We start from the raw sequence: 13,201 nt of genomic DNA, 5'->3' as shown, positions 1-13,201 counted from the left end.
CACCAACACCCCCCTACCCCCACCACCATCAACCCTGTCCAGTGTCCTTGGACTCAACTCTGTTGGTCTGTACTACAAAGGAAATGATAGATGACACTAGAATAGTAACTGAATCTAACGTGGCTAATGAGTGTGTTTGGCTCCAAATCAGCAAAATAGAGACACTGTACAATTGCACTGCCAGATGGAAATTGTGATTTAAAAAACAGCTATTTCTACCACAGGTAAGCTTTTACAGTATTTCACTTTATAAGTTTATTTAACTGATCCCCTAGGATTGTATCATTAACTTAGAAAGACTATCCATGAAATAAATCACAGCTTCTAAAAAATTTTGGGTTTCCCCCTTCCTGTCACCAGTTCCCACTAATTCCATCATTTTCAATATCTTATTTTTTATTTGAATGCTAAATCAAGATAGAAGATTCAGAGTGATCTAGAACATCCAGATGACAGAAGGAAAAGGCTATTCCCAGAACAATGATCAACACATATACATAGTTCTAGAAGAAAGTATAGAAGCTGATAGTTTAACAGAAAACCAGGCCAAAACACAGAAGTATGAAAAACAAAATTCTACGTATCTTCTCAGTAAATTAATAAGAGCATATGATCTCCCAAATTAGAAACAAACTTTCAGGCTCAAAGGCAACTGTTTATGATCTCAAAATTCACTTGGTATCTACAGAAAACCAAAGGTGAATCAACATTAAGATTTATGCAACTTCGGATAAATGAAAGTATGAAATAATGAATGAAATAATAATTATGATTCCAATGTTCCTAAGATTAAACTGAAGAGCTCTTAGGTAGGAAAATAACATGATGTTAGAAAAAGGTTTTCTCCCCCACAAAAGGAGTATCTTAGTAAGGTTCTCCATCATGTAGAACTGTATCTCTGTAGTGTTGAAAACATTGCAAAGCAGTTTGCCACCTATTATCTCATTTGATCACCTCTCCTTATTAACACAGTGCATGGCAAACAGTAGAACAGTAGAAAGTGTTTAACAAATATGTATTAAATTGCACTGAATATCTTGTTTCCAGATAAGAAAACAGGCCAAGAAAGAATAAATCAAACAGTTTATTGCCGGAGAAAAACTTACTTCTAGCCCCAGATTCAGGCCCTAATTTTAACTGTTTGAAACATTTTCCATAAAATACTTGATATTCATCAAACAAAATTTACATTAGACAGATACTACATTAATATATAGGGTATCATCTTCACTGCCAAAGAACTCAAGTTAGAATTCCACCTACCTACCTACAAGAACTGCAGTTACCTAGAGGATGCACATCATCTTTTTTGAAGAAATGTGGGACACTTCAAAAGGTCTAACTTGCAGAGCTAACAAAGTGGAAATGCAATCCATGTGCTATGAAAAAGCAAAGTTGTGGAAAGGTTTTGTTCTTGCTTATATCATATGTAACGTAACAGAATACAGGGTCTATGGACAAGTGAAGTCACCCTGGGAAGAGATTTTTGTAGATGATCTGAAAAACAGTATGCTTGAGTAACCCTTAAATTTTCCATTTTGTAAATGCAGTTTAAATTCTGCTTCCTCAGAGAGACATCCACAGGAACCTTTAAATGTTTTGCCATCATCGCTGGATTTTCTGTACCTCTGTATTTCTTCAATTTTTTTAATAAGGGAAATTCACATACTTCCTTTTCCAGGCTAAACATATCACAGAAAGATTATATGATTATATTATCTGACTTAAACCTGAATAACAGACAGATAACTGATGTTACTTTATAATGGGACTTGAGTTTGTCATGTATAGGGGCATGTAATAAGACATAAAGACCCCTGTAACCACATCTTATTCATTTCAAATACCTACTTAAGCGTCAAGACTCTTGAAAGTACATTTAGATTTGGGCTAGTCTGTAATACATGCCATATTCAAGTTTAAAGGATAAATAAGTACACAATTGTTAGGGGATACAGAAAAAATATTTTCTATATTTCATTGAGTATTTCCTGACTTATTTATTATTTTTTAAATTGATCTGTTAGTCTCCATGAAGGACTTATGAATGTCTCAGTATAGGACTTTGGCAACAGACGGGAATAAAGCAATACTGTAGGGAATCAGGGCACCTTAACTGTCCAATTTGGGTTGTATAGTCTCTTGGTCTGTCACTAGGATGAGCATCTTTCCATCTTTTAAAGTACCTGGGAAGATCATCTGAGCCTAAGAAACAGAGGTTGCAGTGAGCTGAGATTGCACCACTGCACGCCAGCCTGGGTGACAGAGTGAGACCCTGTCTCCCCTCAAAACAAACAAACAAACAAACAAACAAACCTGGTAATAGAGAAACTAGTCATCTGCCTCTATTTACTGCCTACTAGCTCTGTGAAGGGCAAGTTACAAATCTTGCAAAACCACAGTTCTCTTAGCTGAAAATGGGGTATAAATGCTACACTACAAGATTGTTGTGAGAAGAATATGAAATAATTCATTTAAAAAATATCAGTACAGTACTTGCCACAGAGAAAACATGTACATATTACCTGAATAAAAGACTGTTTTACTCTTTGGTGTGGCCAGAGGGAGTGATAAAATTATCAGAAATCCAGCTTAGGAAAATAATAGTGATTGCATGCAGTGACTTCCTTAAGCTAGTATTTATTCAACTTTTAGGATTGTGCTTGGAGTTTTCATATCCACTAATCACATTAAGCTTCAAATACTTCACATAGGAATCACAATCTCTATCTCTTAAATGAGAAAATTGAGCCTCAGAGAGATTAAGTTAATCACTTGGGTTGAATAATTACTAAGTGAAAAAAATAGGATTCAAGCCAACATCCAACTGGTTTGACTCCAGAGGTTAAGTTATTTCTTCTATATGATTTTGTCTTTTAAAAAAATAAAAACAAAACCAACAGAAAACAAGCATTCTCAATGGGGGTGATACCTGATGAAAGTAAAAAAAAAATTCCTTTTTTAAGTATAGAGTGCAGATATAAATGTGATACATAAACTGATTTACAGTATATGTGAGTGGACGATGATCAAGAAAAAAATGTCTAAAAAGGTCTTTGGCGAGAAGAGAGCAAGAATTAATGCCCCTCCAACACACTAAAAAATTGGGAAACACTTATACAGAGCCAATGGAAGAATAGATTTAAAATTCACAACACACGCTTCATTTACAAGGCAAATTGGAAAGTTCTGTAACATTAGTCAGTCTTTCTTCCTTAGCAGAACAGGAAAAAAAAATCAAATACTTCAAAATTCAAAGATCATCTGTATCATTTTACTTACACTGCAGTGTAATCGATGAAACAATTTTCTTGCAGTAGAGTTAATTTATCTTTAAAGAAGAGTAACCTCATTCACGGAATACATTTAATGAATATAATTTTCAGGTTTATGTCCTACAAATATGAAATCACACACACACAAATGTTGCCATATGTCCAATTTAAGAAGGAAGGACTTCCTCTTTATTTTTTAACAGAAGCTGGAATTCCAACTAACACTAAGGAAAGTTTTCTAGAAAATCAAAGGGTATAATACTTAAAGAATTTCAAGAAAAAAAAAAAGGATTTCAAACCTTCATTGAGTGCCATTAAGCAGGTGAGAAAAACTCATGTGTTAAACTCATCACTTCTGGGATCATTAAATCATCAGACTTTCATTTGAAACACTTTTATTTCTATTTAAAACAAAGTGAATTCCAACAGTTGGACTCTTTCAAGATAAATCTTTTAGCTTAGAAGTTCATTCAAAATATAAAATAACCACAATAAATAATAATGGTAGTAATGACAATGTTTTTATTACTCTTTTCAGATCCAACACTGGATCATCCAGATTCATAAATAAGTTCTTAAAGACCGATAAAGAGATGGAAATAACCACACAATATAGTGGGAGACTTCAACACCCCGCTGACAATGTTAGACACATAATCAAGGCAAAAAACTAACAAAGATATTCATGACCTAAACTTGACATTTGACCAAATGGACTTAACAGACATCTACAAAACATTGCACTCAACAACAACAGGATATACATTCTTCTCATCTGCATATAGCACATACTCTAAGATTGACCACATGCTCAGCCATAAAGCAATTTTAAACAAATTAAAAAAACCAAAATCATACTAACCATACTCTTAGGCCACAGCATGATAAAACTATAAATCAATACCAAGAAGATCTCTTAAAACTATACAATTACATGGAAATTAAACAACCTACTCCTGAATGACTTTTGGTATTCTGAAAATTAAGGCAGAAATCAAGAAATTCTTTGAAACTATTGAAAACAAAGATACAACATCCCAGAGTCTCTGGGACACAGCCAGAACAATGTTAAGAGGAAAGTTTGTAGCGTTAAACACCTACATCAAAATGTTAGAAAAATCTCAAATTAACAAAGTAACATCACCTCTAGAGGATCTAGAAACAACAAGAGGAAACCAACCCAAAAGCTAGCAGAAGAAAAAAAAATAACCAAAATCAGAGCTGAACTGAATAAAACTGAGATGCAAAAATGAATACAAGAGATCAACAAAACCAAAAGCTGGTTTTCTGAAAGAATAAATAAGATTGATAGACAACTAGCTAGACTAATAAAGAGAGAGAAAATCCAAATAAACACAATCTCAAATGACAAAGGGGATATTACCGCCAATCCTACAGAAATACAAAACACCCTCAGAGACTATTTTGAACACCTCTATGCACACAAACTAGAAAATGTAAAAGAAATCATAAATTCTTGGAAAAATACAACCTCTTAAGATTGAACCAGGAAGAAATTAAATACCTGAACAGACCAATAACAAGTTCTTAAATTGAATCAGTAATTTAAAAAACCTACCAACCAGAAAGACCCCTGTACCAGATGGATTCACAGCCAAATTCCACCAGACATACAAACAAGAGCCAGTACCAATCATACTGAAACTATGCCAAAAATCAAGGAAGAGGGACTCCTCATTTTATAAGGCCAGCATCACTCTGATACTAAAATCTGGCAAAGAGACATGACAAAAAAAGAAAACTTCAGGCCAACATCCCTGATGAAAGTAAATACAAAAATTCTCAACAAAATACTAGGAAAAAGAATCCAGCAGCACATCAAATACCTAACGTACCACAATCAAGTAGGCTTTATTCCTGGGATGCAAGGTTGGCTCAACACATGCAAATCAATAAATGTGATTCATCACATAAACAGAACTACAAACAAAAAAACCACGTGATCATCTCAACTGTTGCCAAAAACGCTTTTGACAAAATTCAACATCCCTTCATGTTAAAAGTCATCAACAAACTAGGCATCAAAGGAACATACCACAAAATAATAAGAGCCATCTATGAAAAACCCACAGCCAACATCATACTGAATGAGCAAAAGCTGGAAGCATTCACCTTGAAAAGCAGAACAAGACAAGGATGTCCATTATTATCATTCCTATTCAACATGGTACTGGAAATCCTAGCCATAGCAATCAGGCAAGGGAAAGAAAAGGCATCCATATAGGAAGATAGGAAGTAAACTATCTCTCTTCACAGATGATATGATTCTAAACCTAGAATACCCCAGAGTTTCTACCCAAAAGCTTTTAGAACTGTTAAACAACATCAGTAAAGCTTCGGGGTACAAAAATCAGAAGCATTTCTATACACCAATAATGTCAAGCTGACAGCCAATCAAGAATGCAATCCTATTCACAACAACCACAAAAGGATAAAATACCTATGAATACAGCTAACCAGGGAGGTGAACGATCTCTATAAGAAATAGAAAACAAAGAAGACAGAGACAATAAAAACAAATGGAAAAATACTCCATGCTCATGCATAGGAAGAAACAATATTTTTAAAAGGGCCATACTGCTGGGCAGGGCGGTTCATGCCCGTAATCCCAGCACTTTGCAAGGCTGAGGCAAGTGGATCACTTGAGGTCAGGAGTTTGAGATCAGCTTGGCCAACATGGTGAAACCTCATTTCTACTAAAAATACAAAAATTAGCTGGGTGTGGTGGTGTGCACCTGTAATCGTAGCTACTTGGGAGGCTGACACAAGAGAATCACTTGAACCCAGGAGACGGAGGTTGCAGTGAGCCAAGATCACGCCACTGCACTCCAGCCTGAGTGACAGAATGAGACTCTGTCTCAAAAAAATAATAATAAATAATAAAAAATTTTTAAAAAGGGCCATACTGCCCAAAGCAATTTATAGATCCAATGCTATTCCTGTCAAACTACCAATGATATCTTTCAGAGAATTAAAAAATATATATTTTAAAATTCATATGGAATCAAAAAAGAACCCAAATAGCCAAAGCAATCCTAAGTAAACAGAACAAAGCTGGAAGCATCACACTACCTGATTTCAAACTATATTATAAGGCTACAGTAACCAAAAGAGCATGGTACTGGTATAAAAATAGACACATAGACCAAAGGAAGAGGTTAGAAAACCCAGATATAAAGCCACACCCCTACAACCATCTGATCTTTGACAAAGTTGACAATAACAAGCAATGGGGAATGGATTCCCTATTCAATAAATGCTATAACTGGCTGGCCACGTGCAGAAGATTGAAAATGGACCCCTACCTTTCACCATATACAAAAATCAACTCAATATGGATTAAAGACTTAAACCTAAAATGTAAAAGTATAAAAACTCTAGGAGAAAACCTAGGAAATACTATTCTGATATAGGTGTTAGTAAATATTTCATGATGAGGTCTCCAAAAGTAATTGCAACAAAAACAAAAATTGACAAGTGGGACATAATTAAACTAAAGTGCTTCTGCATGGCAAAAAAAAAAAAAAAAAAAAAATACATCAACAGAGAAAACAGAAAACCTACAGAAAAGGAGAAAATATTTGCAAACTATGCATCTAACAAAGTTCTAATATTCAAAATCTCTAAGGAACTTAAACAAATAAACAAAAATCAAACCAACCCATTAAAAAATGGGCAAAGGACATAAACAGATACTTCTCAAAAGAAGACATATGTAAGGCCAACAAGCAAATGAAAAAAATGCTCAACATCACTAATCATTAGAGAAATGCAATCAAAACCACAATGAGATACCATCTCATAGCAGACAGAATGCCTATTATTAAAAACTGAAAAAATAACAAATGTTGGTAAGGTTGTGGAAAAAAGAGAACACTTATATATTGCTGGTGGGAATGTAAATTAGTTTCAGCCTCTGTGGAAAGCAGTTTGGAGATTTCTCAAAGAACTCAGAATTACCATGTGACCTGGCAATCTCATTATTGGATATATACCCAAATCAACATAAATCATTCTACCATAAAGACACATTCATGCGGTACGTTCATCAGCACTTTTCACAATAACATAGAATCAACCTAGATGCAAATCAGTGGTGGACTGGATAAAGAAAATGTGGTATATATACACCATGGAATATTACACAACCACAGAAAAGAATGAAATCATATCCTTTGCAGTAATATGGATGCAGCTGGAAACCATTATCCTAAGAGAATTAATGCAGGAACAGAAAACCAAATACTGCATCTTCTCACCTATAAGTGGGAACTAAACATTGAGTACACATGGATGCAAAGAAGGGAACAACGGCCACCGGGGCTTATTTGAGAATGGAAGGTGGGAGGAGGGTGAGAATCACCAAACTACCTGTTGGGCACTAAGCTCACTACCTGGGTGATGAAATTATATGTACACTCAACCCCAATGACACGCAATTTACCCATGTAACAAACCTTCACCTGTACCTCCCAAACCTAAAATAAAAGGTGGAAGAAAAAAAATGTGTTTACCCATTTTCCCTTTGGTATCCATGAACACTACATGTTGATTGTTTTCCTAAGACAATATCATGGGGAGTGGCTTCAAGATGTCTGACTAGATGCCTCTGGTCCTCCCCTCTTCCATGGAGAGAAACCTAAGTAGTGATTACATAATCACATTTTGAAGAGATCATCAAAGACAGAACACTAGAATTTAACAAACATGTGACAGGATGCACCAAAGCAAGGAAGGAGACAGAAGCAAGGCAGCCTGTTTGGCTGAGATTGCCTGGGAGCCTGGAGAGACTCCCTAATGCAGGAAAAGAGTAAGTGAGAGAACCCCAGCAGTCCACATTCCCTCTGAAGACTCTCACAATGGGTAAAATGGGTAAAATGGGACTCCCTACAGGAGTCCCTTGATTCTCATAGACCCTAGATATAACATAGGAAGCTGCCTGGAGACAGTGTGATGGCATTACTCCAGAGAGTAAGTTCACACTGAGTACTACAAATCCCTGAGTCCTAAGCAGCCACAGCACAACACTATTTTGAGAGTCCAGTCCCTCCCAGATTGCATCTTGCTTTGGGGCCACTGTTGCCTGAGCCAAAGCAGAAGCCACTGGCAGCAACCTGGCACCCCCAATAGAGGAGCAGCCAGGCATTTTTTGGTTCCTTGAGGACAAATTCTAATGCATGAAGCTATGGCTGCTGCTGGCTGCTTTGGGCTGAGGCATGAGCAAACTGCATGTGCCCCAGCCACCTCTCTGTGGCTGCTCCCAACTGAAAACAATTCTGCTCTCCCAAGTAGCTGGTCCACAGCACAGCCACACTGTCCTCACCTAGGCATTCCACCAGTGGCCGAGGAATACTCTACCCCGTCCTACCACAGCCAGCACTCACAGGCACCACAGGGAGGCCTGAGGACAAGTCCCCCTGGCCCAGTCTCACCCTCTCAGTACCCAAGCCTGCCATCTAGGTGCCTGGATGCTCAGCCAGTACACCACCATTGGCAGCTGAGCACTCATCCTGGGGTCTGAAGTCAGGCCCACTCAACCTGCCACTAACATCACAGCTGGCAAGCCACCTGCAGACCTGTAAACTGACCCGCCCAATCACCGCAGCCACAGCCAACACCGGCACAGACTGCTTGTGTCCCACAGGGTTGTCCCACCACTACTACTGCCATCACCCATGCCCCCACTTGCTGCCAAGTAGCCTGAGAACCAGGTCACCTATCATTTCTGGCACCCAAGCGAGCCACCTGGAAACCCACCTGGAGACCCACCAATAACTGGCCCGATTGGGCTTGCTAACACTGGTGCCAGCAATATCATCCTGGGCCCAAGGACAGGCAAACTCAGCCCACCACTGCCAACACTTGGGTCTGAAGACTGGCCCACATGGCATCCTATTCCCTAGCAAATCTCCACTAGTAACTGCATCCTAAGGCACTGAGGAAATGACAGATACCACTGATACTATTTACAGCTGAAGGTCATACAGAAACTACACTACTGCATGCACCCAGAATCAAAGCCAAAGTGCCCCACCTAACTGACACCATAAATAGATCTTCAGGAAAAGTCCTCCCCTACAAAAGCAAATTCAAAAACTTAGAAACCACATATATCACATCAGATACACATATATCAACTTCAGGAGGCAGGAAACATGAAAAACCAAGAAAATACGATACCACCAAAGGAACACAATAATTCTCCAGCAACAGATCCCAATCAAAAGTAAATTTACAAAATTCTGGGAAAAGAATTCAAAGTTGTGATATTAAAAAAGCTCAGGGAGGTGAGATACAAATTTTAAAATTTGTTTTAAAAAAAATACAAAGAAATCAGAAAAACAATTCAGGATATTAATGAGACGTTTACCAAAAAATATACATATAAAAGAACCAAACAACTTCCGGAAATAAAGAACTGACTGATGAAATACATAATATACTTGATGAAATATTAAATACATAATATACTTGAAAGCATCAATAATAGGCTAGATCAAGCAGAAGAAAGAATCTCAGAACTTGAAGACAGGTCTTTTGAAATAACACAGTCAGATAAGAATAAGGAAAAAATACTTTAAAAATGTGCAAAGTTTACATGACATATGGGATACCCTAAAGTGCCCAACTATTCAAATTTTAGGAGTCTCAAAGGGGAAGATAAAATGAAAGGATTAGAAAATCTATCACTAAAACGACAGAGGAAAATTTCTCAAGCCTAACAAGAAATTTAGACATCCTGACACAGGAGGCTCAGAGATCACCAAGTAGATACAATTTAAAAAGGTCTTCTCTGGCCCAGCACGGTGGCTCATGCCTGTAATCCCAGCACTTTGGAGGCTGAGGCAGGCGGATCACCTGAGGTCAGGATTCGAGACCAGACTGGCTAACACGGTGAAATCCTGTTTCTATTAAAAATACAAAAATTAGCCAGGCATGGTAACACACACCTCTAATCCCAGCTACTACTCGGGAGGCTGAGGTGGGAGAATCGCTTGAACTTGGGAGGCAGAGGTTGCAGTGAGCTGAGATTGTGCCACTGTACTCCAGGCTGAGTGACAGAATGAGACTCTGTCTCAAAAGAAAAAAAAAAAGAAAAAAAAAAAATGTTTTCTCCATGGCAAATTATAGTCAAACTGTCAAAAGTCAAAGACAAAGAGTTCTAAAAACAGCAAGGGAAAAGCATCTAGTCACCTATAAAGGAACCCCATCAGACTAACAATGGATTTCTCAGCAGAAACCTTACAGGCCAGGAGAGAACGGGATGATATACTCAAAGAGCTGAAAGAAAAAGACTACCAGCCAAGGATTAGGAAAGTTATCCTTCATAAATAAAGGAGCAACAATGTCTTTCCCAGACAAAAGAAAGCTGATGGAATCCATCACCATGAGATGGCTTAAAAGAAACGCTTAAGGGAGTGCTATACACAGAAGAGAAAGAATGATATCTACAATCATGAAAACACACAGAAATTTTAAAAATCACTGATAGAGCAAAAACACAAAGAAAAGACTAAAATGTTATGAAAGAAAAACTCTATATCACAATAATAAGAGAGAACAAAAGGAACAAAACAACCACAAATCAATTAATAAGATGATGGGAATAATCCCTCACATATCAATAACCCTGAATGTAAACAGATTAAATTTTCCTCTTAAAAGATGTATACTGGTTGAATGGATGCAAAACACAACCTGACTACATGTTTCTTTCAAGAAATTCATCTCATCTGTGAAAACACATTGTGACTGAAAGTAAAGAGATGGAAAAAGATACTCCATGCTAACACAAACCAAAAACAAACAGGAGTAGTTGTACTTGTATCAGATAAAACAGACTTTAGGAAAAAAAACAGTAAAAACAGACAAAGAAGGTCATTACATAATTGACAAAGAGATCAATTCAACAAGAGGATATAACAGTTCTAAACATGTATGCACCCAATCCTGGAGCACCCAAACATATAAAGCAAATATCGACCGATCTAAAGGGATAGACTCCAATAAAATAATTGTGAAGAACTTCAACATCCCACTGTCGGCATTAGCTTATCGGGACAAATAATTAACAAAGAAACATTGGATTTAAATTGCACATTAGACCAAATGGACCTAACAGACACTAACAGAAGAGTTCACCCAATAGCCACAGAATTTTCTCAATGGCACATGAAACAATCTCCAGAATAGAACATATGTTAGGATACCAAACAAGTCTCAATAAATTTGAAAAAGTCAAAATCGTATCAAGTATCTTCTCAAATCATAATGGAATTAAACTAGAAAATGACAACAGGAACTTTGGAAACCGTACAAATAAACGGAAATTAAACAACAGGCTTCTGAATGACCATTAGGTCAAGGGAGAAAGTAAGGATGAAATTAAAAAAAATTTCTTGAAAAAATAGTAATGGAAACAGTGTAGCAAAACCTATCAGACACAGCAAAAGCAGTGCTAACAGGGAAGTTTACAGCAACAAATGATTACATCAAAAAAGTAGAAAGATTTCAAATAAACAATCTAACAATGCATCTTAAGGAACTAGAGAAGGAAGAACAAACCAACCTCAAAATTAGCAGAAGGAAAGAAATAAGAAAAATCAGACCAGAGCTAAACAAAATAGAGACTAAAAAACAATACAGTGAAAACCTGTTTTTTTGAGGAGATAAACAACACTGATAAACTACTTGCTGGACTAACCAAGAAAAAAAAGAGAGAAGCCCCAAATAAAATCAGAAATGAAAAAAGAGACATTACAACTGATACCACAGAAATACAAAATATCAGAGACTATTATAAACAAGTATACATTGACAAACTGGAAAACCTAGAGGAAATGTTAAAATGACTATACCACCCAAAGCAATCTAAAGATTTAATACAACCCTATCAAGATACCAATGCCATTCTTCACAGAAATAGAAAAAAAAAAAAAGTCCTAAAATGATTGTGGAACCAAAAAAGAGTCCAAAGAGCTAACAAAACCCAAGCAAAAACAAAGCTGGCAGCTGACTTCAAAATATAAGGTTATAGTAACAAAAACAGCATGGTATTGGTATAAAAACAGGCACACAGAATAATGGAACAGAACAGAGAACCCAGAAATAAATCCACATATTTATAGCTAACTGATTTTTTACAAAGGTGCCAAGAACATACGTTGGGAAAAGGATACCTTCTTCAATAAATAGTGTTGGGAAAATTGGATATCCAAATGCAGAAGAATGAAACTGGACCTCTGCTCTTTACCATGTTCAAAAATCAAATCAAAATGTATTAAAAACTTAAACATAAGATCCACAACTATAAAATTACTAGAAAAAAACATCAGGAAGACTCTAAAGGACATTAGGCAAAGGTTTAATGGCTAAGACCTCAAAAGCATAGACAATAAAAACAAAAATAGATAAATACGACTATATTAAACTAAAAAGCTTGTGTACAGCAAAGGAAACAATCAACAGAGTGAAGAGACAACTTGTTGAATGGAAGAAAATATCTATAAACCATTCATCTGTAAAGGTACTAATATCCAGAATATACAAGGAACTCAACTTACTAGCAAAAAACAAATAATCACACTAAAAAGTAGGCAAAAGACATGAACAGACATTTCTCAAAAGACAACATACAAATGGCCAGCAGGTATATGAAAAACTGCTCATCACTAATCATCATGGAAATGCAAATCAAGACCACAATGAGATGTCAGTTCTTACCCTCAGTTAGAATGACCATTTTTAGACAAAAAATAACAGATGCTGGTGAGGATGTGAAGAAAAGGAAATCTTATATACTGTTGGTGAGAATGTAAATTTGTACAGCCACTGTGGAATACAATATGGAGGTTCCTGAAAACACAAAAAATAGAACTATCTTATGATCTAGCAATTATACTACT

At 36.5% G+C, this 13,201-nt stretch overlaps 1 protein-coding gene and 1 long non-coding RNA gene across 23 annotated transcripts in view; one reads left to right on the top strand and one right to left on the bottom strand.

The window, feature by feature from the left end:
• The window catches only part of LOC144341558 (uncharacterized), a 45,315-nt gene extending 40,278 nt beyond the window's left edge, over positions 1-5,037 (top strand). Inside the window, exon 2 of the long non-coding RNA XR_013418567.1 lies at positions 3,814-5,037. This is a non-coding gene — a long non-coding RNA (uncharacterized LOC144341558). The remainder of the gene's footprint in view (positions 1-3,813) is intronic.
• The window catches only part of CD55 (CD55 molecule), a 40,233-nt gene that overhangs the window by 8,232 nt on the left and 18,800 nt on the right, over positions 1-13,201 (bottom strand). For 13 of the 22 annotated variants that reach the window (XR_013418516.1, XR_013418518.1, XR_013418522.1 and 10 more), the window contains one exon: positions 13,020-13,151. The exons of 7 other annotated variants lie outside the window; for them this stretch is intronic. Coding sequence is in view for 5 of the 15 variants with exons in the window: in XM_078005158.1 (XP_077861284.1) it covers positions 13,022-13,151 (130 nt within the window). In the remaining 10 variants the exon portion in view is untranslated. Of the gene's footprint in view, positions 1-1,267; positions 1,352-5,131; positions 5,217-13,019; positions 13,152-13,201 lie in introns of all 22 variants that reach the window. 2 more of the 22 variants (XR_013418536.1, XM_078005182.1) reach the window with 2 other exon arrangements.

This window comes from Macaca mulatta, chromosome 1, assembly GCF_049350105.2.
Source record: "Macaca mulatta isolate MMU2019108-1 chromosome 1, T2T-MMU8v2.0, whole genome shotgun sequence".
Taxonomy (NCBI): Eukaryota; Metazoa; Chordata; class Mammalia; order Primates; family Cercopithecidae; genus Macaca; species Macaca mulatta.
The sequence above is the reverse complement of the archived record's forward strand: the minus strand, read 5'-3'. Positions and strand labels throughout refer to the sequence as shown.